Here is a 12,662-nt window from a genome sequence, read left to right as displayed (position 1 = left end):
TCTGATATCCACAGTCTATGTCCCCGTTATCACCCTTGAACTTGCTGGGCCTAGTTACTCCTGATAATATCAATAGTGGCAGTCTAAATAACTCAAGGAGAAGTATGTTAAAGTTTACCTCAAAAGATCCAAAAAGGAACCATACCCAGACTCTCCAAAGAAAAACAAGATAACTCGGCCACGCTCAAAATGGTCCTCAAGAAACTGAACGACATTCATGACAAATGACAAAGCGCCAAGACTAACACAAACTTACTTCAAGTGTAGGTCTTGGTGATCAGGAAAGATCTTAAAGAACTGAACCTTAGAATGTCAAATGCAGAGACCAGAATTAGCAAGGTGGAAGACCGTATAGTCGAGCAAACTAAACACTTGCTTAAATCAGACGCTGTCATCTCACTCAAGCGTGAAATGACTGAGCTGGAGGACCCTAACAGAAGTGACCTCAGAATTTGTGGCCTTCCTGAAGGAACAGAGGGCAAGGCCCCGACTGTGACTGCTTTCCTCGAAGAAGGGATTCTAGCAACTCTCTGCATTACCTGTATGAAAGACTTTGAACTGCATCGTGTCCCAACCTTTAAGCTTAAGAATGTGACGACACCGAGAGTCCTCATTTTAAACCACTGCACCACCAACATACTGGAATATATGAGGAAAATTAGGTCTTTCTCATGGCAAGGTTAAACAAATTCCATCTCTCAGGATTTTGTTTCATCTATGTTTTGCCAATATTTGCTTCACTATTGCTTTATCTGGCTATGTAGTGGTGATATGGTTGACATCCATACAAATGCTTTTGGCTTGTTGATGTTGTAGTTGTCATATAGTAGAACGTTAGCCCGCTCAGTGTGGCAGATTGTTGCATTCATAAGGTGTGTGATGTGTTTTTGTACAAAGCAGTTAAGGGTACTCATTTTACTCACTGTTTCTGGGGCTCATGTTGAAACTTCCCAGAAATATGAAGGTGTACCCTTGCAAGGCTGGTAGATCCTTGCTGATTGAGCTGTCTGTAGAATTGGGTACAATTTACACAATTGAAGACTTGTACTCCGCCTATTTTGCTTCACTGGTTTATAACCTTAACTGATGGCGGCCTTATGATGTGCGTCGCTTGCACATTATCCATTATGCAGCACTATTACTGTTAGTCCTTATGGCCCGAAACTGTATGGTAGCTCAATGGTCCTAGTTCACCCTGGATCCCCCTCATTTTTCTTTTACTAGGTGTAGGAGGTTATTGCCCATATTTTTCTCGTGTGAGACTTCCACATCCCTGCACACCGTTCTTTGTCTAATCGAGGCTTGCTCCGTTAACACAAGGCTATGTTATGTTTACTTTTGCTCCTTTATTTTCCCTGCACTCTGTTTGTTCTCTTTATTCTGTTTGCCTTTTCTATCAGCGCAGCTCTTCATCTCATTCTTCTCTTGAGCCTGTGAAGCCACCATCTGCTGTCATACACCGCGTAGAGGGGTGCCTTTTCTCAATACCAGAGTTCCTGTATTCCAAAGTCTGACCAACTTTGGTGAAAATAATTTCTTTCAATGTCAATGGCCTTAACTATCCAGCGAAATGCAGATATTTGATTACTGTCATACCCTTAAGGGTGACGTGGTCTTTCTTCAGGAGACCAGTATTGGCTTCAAAGAGGTACACTCCATGCGCAATGGGTGGGTAACTGACCTTTCCTGCTCTCCAGCAATTTCTAAGAAAATTTTTGTGATCACCTTAATCTAAAGAAAATCGCATTTCTTGGTAATCATCTCAGAACAAGACAATAATGGTAGGTGGCTCATCACTCGCTTGCAGAGGGACGACGTAGAACTTTATGTAGTAAATATTTACGCTCCTACAATAGACGACTCACAGTTTTATTTCAAAATATTCATCTAAATTGTTACTATTACCCCCTAAAGCTAGGATTATCTTGGGAGGGGACTTCAACCTATTGATGGACGTCATCCTAGATAGACATTCCGATTTTCAACACAGAATCTCTAAAGCCCACAAAGTTATGCAAGCTCTCTGCTCCACACATAGCCTAGAGCATGTATGGAGACTCCATAATCCATCTGGTAAGGAGTTCATGTTCTATTCCCATCCTCACAATTGTTTCTTGAGAAATGATTACATTCTGGTAAACCATACAGGATACTCTAATCTCTTATATTGAACCTATCATGATTTCTGACCATACACCTGTTTTGATCTCACTACATATACGCCCTGTCCAAATTAAAGCCTACATTGTGCGTAGCAAAACAGAGGTCCTGGAAGAATATTCAGTAGTGTAAGATCTTGATAATTAATTATCATTATTCCTACAAGAAAAAAGGCCCCCGATTTCCTCACCTGCAACACTCTGGGACGCACTTAAGTGTTTTTTTCAGGGGTCAAGTTATAGGTTGCATGGCCAAGAAAAAGAAAAATATCAAAATCTTCCTAGACAAGTTAGCGACCAAAAACTAAATCCAAACAAATATCATATAGACACTCTTTAAATAAATCTACTTTGACATCATTGTGCTCTCTTATCATAAGTAAGAGAGCACAACTATGGGTTCATGTCCAGAAAGATGACTCTTGTATTAAAATTGGCATGTTTTTATACGCAAACCCCTCAGCTAGAATTAAAATTAATGAAGCGTTATCTGCCCCAATGACTTTGCAGCAAGGCACGTGACACAGCTGTCCACTCTCCCACCTACATTTTCTTCTAGCCATTGACCAACTTCTAATAATGCTAAATGAAGATATCGAAATTCCTGGGATAAATTTGACAATTCTACTTTCAAACAGCAGAGTATACTGATAATATTCACAGAGAGTCCTGATCTTGTGATCCCAGCCATTCTAAACATCATCAACACATTCTCCTTCAGACTACTCCCTGAACAGGGAGAAAACAGAGGTCTTACGATTAACTAGACAATGTCACTCCTCGTGCGTGGGGGAACACTGACTTTTTGTGGCAAGCCAATAATGACTGAAAATATTAAAAACCTTCTGTCAACATGGTCACCCAAACATATCTCGTGGTGGGGCACACTAGAGAAAATTTATTTTAAATGATGGTGAGCCCGCTAGTAAATTTTTTTGACTAGTATGCTTCCTGTCCACCTCTCGTAGGATTTCTTTACATCTATTGATTGTAGTACCTCTGAATTCCTTTGGTCCGGAAAGAAAGTCAGAATCAGCCTTAAACAGCTAAGGAGTAACCTCAAAACAGAGGGGTGCAGTCTACCGACTTGGTTTAACTACCAAACTGCCTTTCTAGATGCTAAGGTCACTCGATGGGTTGCTCTGGATCCTCCCAAAGCCCAGATCTTGCTCAGCATCGAACAACATAGCTTCCCCTTTCCGCTAGTAGAAAAGTTGACAATTTCCCAGCATTCTTTTCTGCTGTTCAACAAGATTTTTAGACTAGGCTGTTAGAATAAACCTCCGGGACCTGCAAGCGACTGGATACCCTATCAGGTGATTAGCTGCGCTTTTAAATCCTGATTGATTTTTAAAGATACTATTACACCTCTACTAACACTAGACAGAGCCCTGTCTTCCAACATGAATACATCTTACTCCATTTCATTATGGAATACTAAAAAGCTTCAGATTACAGATGCAGCCAATTTTGGCCCATACTGGGCGAACAAAAGTATTTTCACTATAGAAGATGTTTTTGAAAATGTTGAACCTTTAGCCTTTCTTTACTCCAGCCAAGTGAAACATGACCTCACTAACTTAGATTTGTATGACTTCTGAGAGATCAAAGTCAACCACAACTTCTTTTTCCTCACTTTGAAACATACAATTTATAGGACACATGGCATCTAAGATCTATAAACTACTGGTCTACATCTCCCCCTTATATCTCCGTACTTTGTAGACGAAATGGTCGTCTTATCATGCTAACAAAGGCACACCTCACATACCGTAAGAGGCTTGGACCAAAATCTGCCATCATCTACTCCAAAATAATCTCATTCCTTCATTATCCCAAACAAAGTTTTCTCCAGTTTATTTAATTTACTGGACCTGGTCAGACTTTACAAACTCAAACTTCTAGATTCTGACAACTGCCGATCATGTAATGCAGCACATGGTGACCTATGTGCCTTCCTGTCCTCTTACTGGGGCAACATAATCTAATTATGTAAAATGTTCATCACTCCCATCTCCCTGGACTATCCAACGATCATACTCTACCCGTTTGCATCCCCTATCTCAGTTGACCTTCTGTACTTGGACCTGGTCCTTCCTGACTTGCTACTCACCATTGTACTGAAAGTAATTCTTCTAAACTGGAAGTCCACCAACAATGTATCATACCACACAAAGTGGGCATGGGTCAACATGGCTATACAAAGCCCAAGCAAGAATTGCTGGCTACCCCAGCTCATCACAGTGGGTATGAGAAACACTAGATGCCTTTATACACACATGGTAGTAGGCTGGTTGGCCCCGCAGAGCAAAGTTGCTGACATATAGTTGCTACTGTAGTATTGTGTTCAGGCCCTCCTTAGACTGACTCTGCTCTCACTTCTCTCCTTCCTTCCCATCTTTTTAAACGTTGGCTCCTCCTTCTCTATTCTCTCTCCTTCTATCCCTATGTTTCAATTTTTCCCCATCTTCCTTACAATTATTTTTTCTTCCTTTCAGATATTTTTTTGTTTTTCCATTTAGCCCCCTTTTATCCATGTTTTGCAAATGGTCAAATCGGGAAGATAATTCATGTGCCACACGTTTCTGTATAGCTTCGACCGCTTCCCCGGTCTCCTGCAATTACAAGCTATTGATTATCTTGGGTTTATGACCTTGAGTGGAGATGTTGTCTCTCATTGTCTTTCCAGAGTCTATCTTCCCTGATGACATGATAATGCTTGGCCACCCTATTATACAATACAGTGTCAATTTATGCTTATATTTTTTTGTTTTACTGCAATCCATTGAAAACTCAATAAAACCTTTAGAAACAAAGGTGTGTTATACATTTAGGACTATGAACAAAGCTCACTCTTAAAAAGTGGGCAGAAGTCGACTTTGAACAATACAGCAGTCTGTAGAAGTCTTTGAATTTACAGGAAGTACATAGGAAGGATCCATTTTAAAATTGGAGATAAACCCTTTTCCAGGAAGGGCCCCTGTATGCATACAGAACTACTGGACATTGCTTGACAGACGTTAGTTAACCTCCTCCAATCCCAGAAGACATTCCTTTTGTAAATGTGTTATATTTGTGATTATTAAATGCGTACTTAGCTTGTTCAACCCAGGAATTAACTATGAAACCATTCAAAATACATCTAAATACAATTCATAAGAATTTCAAAAGGTAAAATTTCAAAAGAAAAAGGCTACACCGTTCTATGGAAGCCTAATGTACACCTACGATAAAAACACGCTAAAGAAGAAAGAGCCAGTGAGATTCAAAGTGCACTTCCCTACTCTGCCTCGTCTTCCCCTGATGTTATACCGGTGCATGAAAAACTAGAATGTACATCTTTCTTGAGGAGAGCGACCATAGGTGATTGCCTGTCCCAGAGTGATAAAAGTGAATTTACTCCTTCACTGGTCAGTTAAAGGGATTATGAGTCCCAGTGAGGTCGGTAATGTGGTCGGTAAGGTGGACTGACAGCTTTAATTTTGAGGGAGTGTGAACTGGTACTTTAGGAGAAGACATATTGTTCACCACAGCACATCTAGAAGTGAATGTCTTGCAGTTAGTGGACAACTGTAGCACACTCCCCCTTCCAATGTAAATCAGTGTGTTAGAAAGAACACATGCAAAAAGTAAACATAGTTTGCACAATTAAGAGTTAGCTTTTGAAATCAATAAATTGATGTGAGCATTGCCAGCCTAGATTAGAAATGTGTCTGCTTGTAGGAAGTATAGAGTGTAGGAATGCTTTGGACCTTAAAATAGCAGCCGATTTCAATTGTTTTATGAAGACAGTGGCACAATTGGAAAACATTTGATAACAGCCTCCAGGTAAGTCATCGAAAGAAATACCAAGAATATACTCAATAATTGAGCAAACATATCGTATCACACGCACATATTGAGTGAAAAGTATATAGTGCAGTTAAACCCAGAGATTCAGAGTAAGTAAAAAGAAAAAAACCTTCTGGCTATGAAGCAAGCAATTTGAGATGTGTCTTTCTTTTTGAAGATGCTGGTGCACTGAGCCGCGGGGACTCCATAGCTCAGAGTACATCAGCATGCACTGGTGAGGCTGGGCATGGCTGAGCCAATAAATAAAGAGGAAGCTGCCTGCTCATGGTCTGTCCCGAACTGTTTGCCTGTGAGAGCTTATATCATTCATTGGGGCTCTGGGTCTATCCTAAGCTGCTACGAGGGGCCCAGAGTACATTGGCGAAGAGGGTAGTCTGGAGCCCGTGTCGAAGCTGTGATGGGTGGCGGGTGACATCTGCGGCAGGCTAAGTAGTGGCTTGGCTCCGCTCCACCTGGAGAGAGGCGATGAAGTCTCTGCACACCTCGACGAGCCAGGGCAATCTGTGTGCCAGAGTGAGGGAAGGTTGGTGGGCCGCTGCTATCGACAAGGCTAGTGTGGGCTGAAGTACGGCGGCAGCCCATGTGGCACACAAGGAAGTAAGAAGGCCTCGAGAGCGGGTGGATGGACATTGTGGGATGATCAACGGCAATCAGTGAGCGGGAAACCGAAAACACTGAAAAAGAAAAAAGACAAATTTAAAGAAAAAGAAAAAGCCAAGGGAAGGAAGGACAAACAATTAACGAAAGTTGCGATAAACCAGTACAGTGGAGAGTCCCAGTGATAGAATGGACTAGTAATTCCCCAGCAGTATCGGATCAAGGTGGCAAACTCCTTTAATGCTGCGCATGTTCAGCGTACGTCGCGTGCACCACCTCGGTAGTGCTGCGCACGTCCGCTGAACGTCGCGGCCCCACCCGTGTAATAGAACGTTCCGCACTAGTGCGGAACGTTCAGCGCAGCGGAGGGGTTAAGTGGGCATGTCACCACTTTCAACTCCATGTGTATGGCAGGGAGTTCTGGGTTGTAACTGACCATAAATCGCTGGTGAGTCTGTTTGCAGGTACAGCACCCCACCCACCTCCCATGATTGATTGTTGGAATGATCAGCTGCCATATAGATTCAGTCTTTTGTGCAGAAATGCCACTGGCAACCCAGTGGATTTCCTGTCCCGCCTCCCTTCTGTGACTGTGGAGAAAGGGGTGGAGGAAAACATTCAGGGTGAGGCAGAGTTCACCCATATGGGGGTGGCAGCAGCAGCAGCCTGCCAAAGGTGTTTACAGTAGAAGATGTCCGATGTGCCATGGAGACGTATGATGGGTTGATGCGTGTGGTGGAGGCCATTGCAAGTGGGTGGAAGCTGTTTTTTGCAGAATGCCAATCAATTGGATCTAGAAGAAAAATGCAGGATTTTTGGATATCTGGAAAGTGAGTGAAGAATTATGCTCCATCGAGGGGGGCATGATCATGAGGGAGCGTTGAATGGTAATTCCTAAATCCCTGGAGAGTAGAGTGGTGGAGCTGGCACATGAGGGGCAGTAAGGTGTTGAAAAAAACACAAGGCCCAGATAAAAGAAAAGATGTGGTTCCCTGGCGTGGACTCGAGAGTGGTAGAAACGGTGAAAAGCTGCATGACCTGTCACGTCATAGGAAGCCTATGTCCCCACTACTTCCTGGACAAAAATAAATCTAGACTTTAGAAGCTTCCCGGATGGGCGACTCACCCTTGTGATTGTGGATGAAATATATCAAAATACCCTGTGGTGGAATTAGTGACAACTCATTTTCTCATGAGCTTCCTATGCTGGAAAAAAACTATGGCAGTGTATGGGTTGCCGGATGTCATCAAGCATGTTTTGCTTAATAAAGTCGATTATGGTCTATTTATTTTCTGTCTAAATTCAGGAACCTACTCAAAGTCCACTTATTTTAATCACCCTCTTCGGCGCTTGATTTTGTTCCTTAATAGCGCCGAGATGCGCTAGGGTTATTTGTGCGCTATATTAAGCCAAATTAACAATAACATTTAACAATAGGAACAAATGTGTTGCTTTTTATATGCAAGCAATAAAGGAAAATCTGGGTTTGCGGACACATTTGTGTGTTTTCCCTAGGCACAAGTGAACATATGATTCTGAAGAGCACATATGTTAGGAGCCCTGACATGTAACAAATATTTTCTATCACTTTTTGACTGTACTTAAAATAGCAAGTCTCAGGAATGGTTTGAGATGAAGGTGGATCATTTTGGGTCAATTTTTTATATGATGCTTTTTAAAGCAAAGACAGGCTTCTGTTACTTGAACAGGAAGAGAGATTTGCACATTTGCATATGCTCAGCATCTGGTTACCCTCCTGTGTAATAGCGCTGTACAAATCTGCATAACATAACATATGGGTATGCACGCTTAAAGCATGGTAAAGTGGTTTCAGCATCTGCTACACTGAAGGCACATTTGGTATGGCTAGGTTTTTCAGCACTGCTGCACCTGGCATAAGCCCTACTTTGATGACGTCTAAGCAATTCACCAATGTTTTGGATTATACTTCATATTTAACTTCATGTTTTAAGCTCGTCTTTTCTGCAGAGCATTGGCAAAATTACTTTTTTCTTCATGCCGTACAACAGCTCTGATTCCCAGAATAACTTGCATTTTTTAAGTCTCCTTACAGATACCTTGAGCTGTTTGTTCGTAAACAGATCTATTCTATGCAATAAATACTTGGAATGTGATATGTGTACAACTCTTGATCATGATTCAATAGCTTTCTTGTTTTTCTCACTAACATGATCCTGATTCAAAGGCTCTTCTCCGTATTACTGTCTTTGTCCCGCACAAGGAGCAGTTCTGTCTCACTGTATTTTAACTGGATGAAGGTATCCTTCCATGACTGATGTAAGACCTTGCTTTGTAAACATCAAGGACTGTTTTCTCTCTCTCTGTCTTTCTGTCTCTGCTTCTTTGCTGCTCATGCTGTTTGTTAAAAAAATTAGATTACCTGCGACCACTCACCCTTCAACTCGTCTCACCCTGAGTACTGTCCACTGATGCAAAGACGGTGACAATCCTAAAATGTTATTTAAACCATTCAAACATGGATGTCCTTATGTTTGAATGGTAGCCATTTTAGAAATATTTTTCTTAAACTAAAAGAAAGACCATTCCAAGATGGCTTCCATGCATGCATATTCAAATGTGGCAGTACGTTTTAATAGTTTTTATTCTAGTTTACGAATAATCATTTCAAGATGGCCATGCCACATGCGTGTGCATTGATGGCAGTCATCTTGTAATGGTTGGTTTTTCAATTAAAGAACAATCATTACCTGATGGCTGCCCTGCACATGCATACCAGTCAGACATCTTTGAATAGTTTTTCTTAAACTAAAATACCATCAATATCAAGGAGGTGGCCACCATGCATGTGCATACACGGCAGCCATATGGAGAAAAAAAATATTGGCACAGACAACAGGTGTTGAACAATGCCAGTGGTTGCTTAAATGTGTATTGGCTAATAATGGTAATTTTGAGGCCCCATTATATCATCCATTGATCTTCCTCATATTCATATCCTATTATCACTGCTATCAACCACTCGTTGTACGTCAGGGGTTTAGAGGTCTACCTCCAAATGAGTCCAGGCAAAGGATGAGTAATATTCTCAGCTCATTCACGTACCACTTCTTCAGTCCACATGATGGTGGTCAAAATATTTTATGGCATGAAGACAAAATGAGATTTTATAAACAGGAAGATTGTCATTTTTCATAATTGATGTTCGCCACATTCATATTTATCAGCTTCAGAGGCAAGTATTTCCCCTACATAAAAAATATAAATCTCAGCCAGACATCATAATGGGGACACTCGCTACCATATGTCTTAAGTTCAACTCAAATTTTTATCTAAGCTTCATTTTTAAATATTGCTCTAGTCTTCTGGCCTTTGGTATTTGTGTCAATTTTAGGCTTCTTCACTGTTGGCTCAGTAGTGCATCTTGTGTACCTTGCATCCTTATGATGGTCAATCATGTTGTATTTCTTTCATGTTAGACTCCTGGAGGCGCAGCTGCAGGCTCAGAGCAGACAGCATGAGGAGGAAGTTGATGTTCTCACCGGGCACATTGAGAATCTGAAAGAAGACTTGGAGAAGCAGCAGCATGTTCTGCTACAGGCACTCCAGTTGTCACCTGAGGCACAGGTGGAGTTCGGCATCCAGCAAGAAATCACCCGTCTCACAAATGAAAATCTGGTGAGAAATAATGTTTTTTAAACGCATGATTCTGACTTTTCACGACTAGTTCCTGATGACTGTCCCTGTATCCTAGAATCAAAGGACTGGGAATGGCCATTGATAGTGCATATATGTGAGGAGGTTGCCAAAAAATTTAGTTTTGCTCAGTCTTCCTCACAGCGTGGCTACCACTGAAGGAACCACCCGCACCTAGGGTGAAATGCAGCACCTACTGTTTTGTGCATATTCCTCAGATTGATTCTTGACACTGAAACATTTCCGGGTATCATTGAGCTCCAAAAAGTAAAGATAATCCTACACCTACTAGATATAAAATAAGACACCAAACCTGCCAACAGTATGTTAACTCCAAATAACTTTTGCCTGGCACTCCTGGCTCACTTTCCACTCCTGCTTCTTAACATGAATATTCCTGTTTCCTTACTTCTTCCCTTATGAGTTGTGTATCAAACTCCCTCCTCCACTATTTCCACACACTGCTCTCCCCCACACTCACCATCTCTGCTGGTATGTCCTGCTTTGCTCATTACATTGTACCTCTTTGCCTGTGTTGTACTTCCATGTAATCAGCCACTTCCATCCTATATAGGAATTGTTGGACTGTGTTCCCAATGACTTGCTCCATAGCAACAAAAAATGTGTAATTTATCTTCTGTTCATAAACAGTTATATCTGCATACTTAGCTATAATTCATCCCCAAATGGTAACCAATAGTACATCTTTTCTGAAACAAGAATCTCACTCAAGCTAATTCTTTTACGAATTTCAGGATCTTAAGGAGTTAGCTGAAAAACTAGAAAAGAATGAGAAGAAGCTGAAGAAACAACTGAAGATTTATATGAAGAAAGTACAGGAATTTGAAGGTAATTTTGCCACTATAGGCAACAGTATACATGACAATGTCCACAGGAGAGGCTACTGGAGCACTTTAATGAACGTTGTAAGTTGTTTACCGACTCCAGGATATTTTGGATTCTATACAAATGTAACTGCCATTTTAGGTGTATCTCACTTTTAAGGCAATCCCGATCCTGAAAACATTGCTTCAATATTCTTACCCATTGATTTCTTCACCCTTTAAGCAGTGTGATAGTAAACTTGCAGTAGGATAACAGAAGAGGTGTAAATGATTATAGATCTGAGGGTTGGCCTTTCTGAGATTATCACACCATGCACGCATAATTTGATCATTCACAAGGGCATAAATCTAAGCATTACATTTTGTGCTTTATTTAGCTTTGCCACGTGATAATAACAGATGCAGTTCAATAAGTTCCCTTGATTAAATATAACTTTACTAAATTTTAGAGGTGTGCTAATATGTGCATGTTCACTTACTCCAACTTTGAGAAGATATTTTTAAAATGTTTCGGAAGTTTCTAACTTTTTTGAAGGTGGATGGAAATCTCAGTGCCCCGGTGAACTTCACATTAGGTGGAAATTTGTTCACTGGAAATATTATATACTTTGCCAAGTTTGGCTGCAGAATCATAATTTCACACACTTCACCACATGTTTCGATATCATTTTAAAACAATTTTTGAATATATAAAATGAGTTAAAATGTAAGTAATGTCCTGAATATTCAGCAAGCTGTGCATTCATTTTGATCTGAAAAGCACTTTGTACAAAGATATGCAGTATTAAAGAATAAACTAAATACAGTATAGTTCATACTGAAATGGAATACCGGGAAGTTGTTTATTGTACTTTGAACAGAACTGTTCAGGAATTTGACATTGTTTATTCGCCTACAGTGACACAAGAGACACAAGGTCAGACGGAAAAGAAACGCCATGAATTCACCAGACAGGTTACGGTCCAGAGAAAGGAAAAGGAATTTCAGGGAATGCTGGAGTACTACAAAGAAGATGAAGCAGTCCTTATTCGAAACCTAATTACAGGTTAGATTGTACATGGACATATGCACAGAACAATTTGGTGCTATGACACAGATAATCAGCTCTCTCCAGGGTATAATTTTTTTTGCTGTTTGACCTTCAAATGGTCTTTCAAAAAGACCTTATCCTGAATGAATACACGTTCAGCTTTAGAAAAGTGTGTCTTACCTAAACATTTCTATTCTCATTACTTTGAATTTCTGATGTGCTATCTATTGCTATCTACATTGTTTTATTACTGTTATAATCTTAATCTGTTCAGAAGATGGGTTTGGTAATTGACGGGGCTAAGAAAAATATCATATTTCTGAAAGATTTGCATTGTATACTTACAACTGAAGGTCACAATCTAATTTTATATAACTTCTGATTTCTGAGAGTATTACGGGTCTGTAAATCATTGCTGCTAAGGACAAACCAAATTGTGGTAGATACTAACACCGTTACAAATACTTTAAAAATGAATTTATGGAAATAAGAACTTTAGCCCC

The 12,662-nt window shown here is 40.5% G+C and overlaps 1 protein-coding gene across 1 annotated transcript in view; it reads left to right on the top strand.

Annotated features, from left to right (window-relative positions):
- The window catches only part of MYO5B (myosin VB), a 1,014,515-nt gene that overhangs the window by 959,555 nt on the left and 42,298 nt on the right, over positions 1 to 12,662 (top strand). The window contains exons 30-32 of the mRNA XM_078674793.1: positions 10,068 to 10,266; positions 11,040 to 11,133; positions 12,028 to 12,174. Of these exons, the coding sequence (XP_078530919.1) occupies positions 10,068 to 10,266; positions 11,040 to 11,133; positions 12,028 to 12,174 (440 nt within the window). The remainder of the gene's footprint in view (positions 1 to 10,067; positions 10,267 to 11,039; positions 11,134 to 12,027; positions 12,175 to 12,662) is intronic.

The sequence above is a fragment of the Lissotriton helveticus genome, chromosome 2_1 (assembly GCF_964261635.1).
Source record: "Lissotriton helveticus chromosome 2_1, aLisHel1.1, whole genome shotgun sequence".
Lineage (NCBI taxonomy): Eukaryota > Metazoa > Chordata > Amphibia > Caudata > Salamandridae > Lissotriton > Lissotriton helveticus.
The sequence above is the reverse complement of the archived record's forward strand: the minus strand, read 5'-3'. Positions and strand labels throughout refer to the sequence as shown.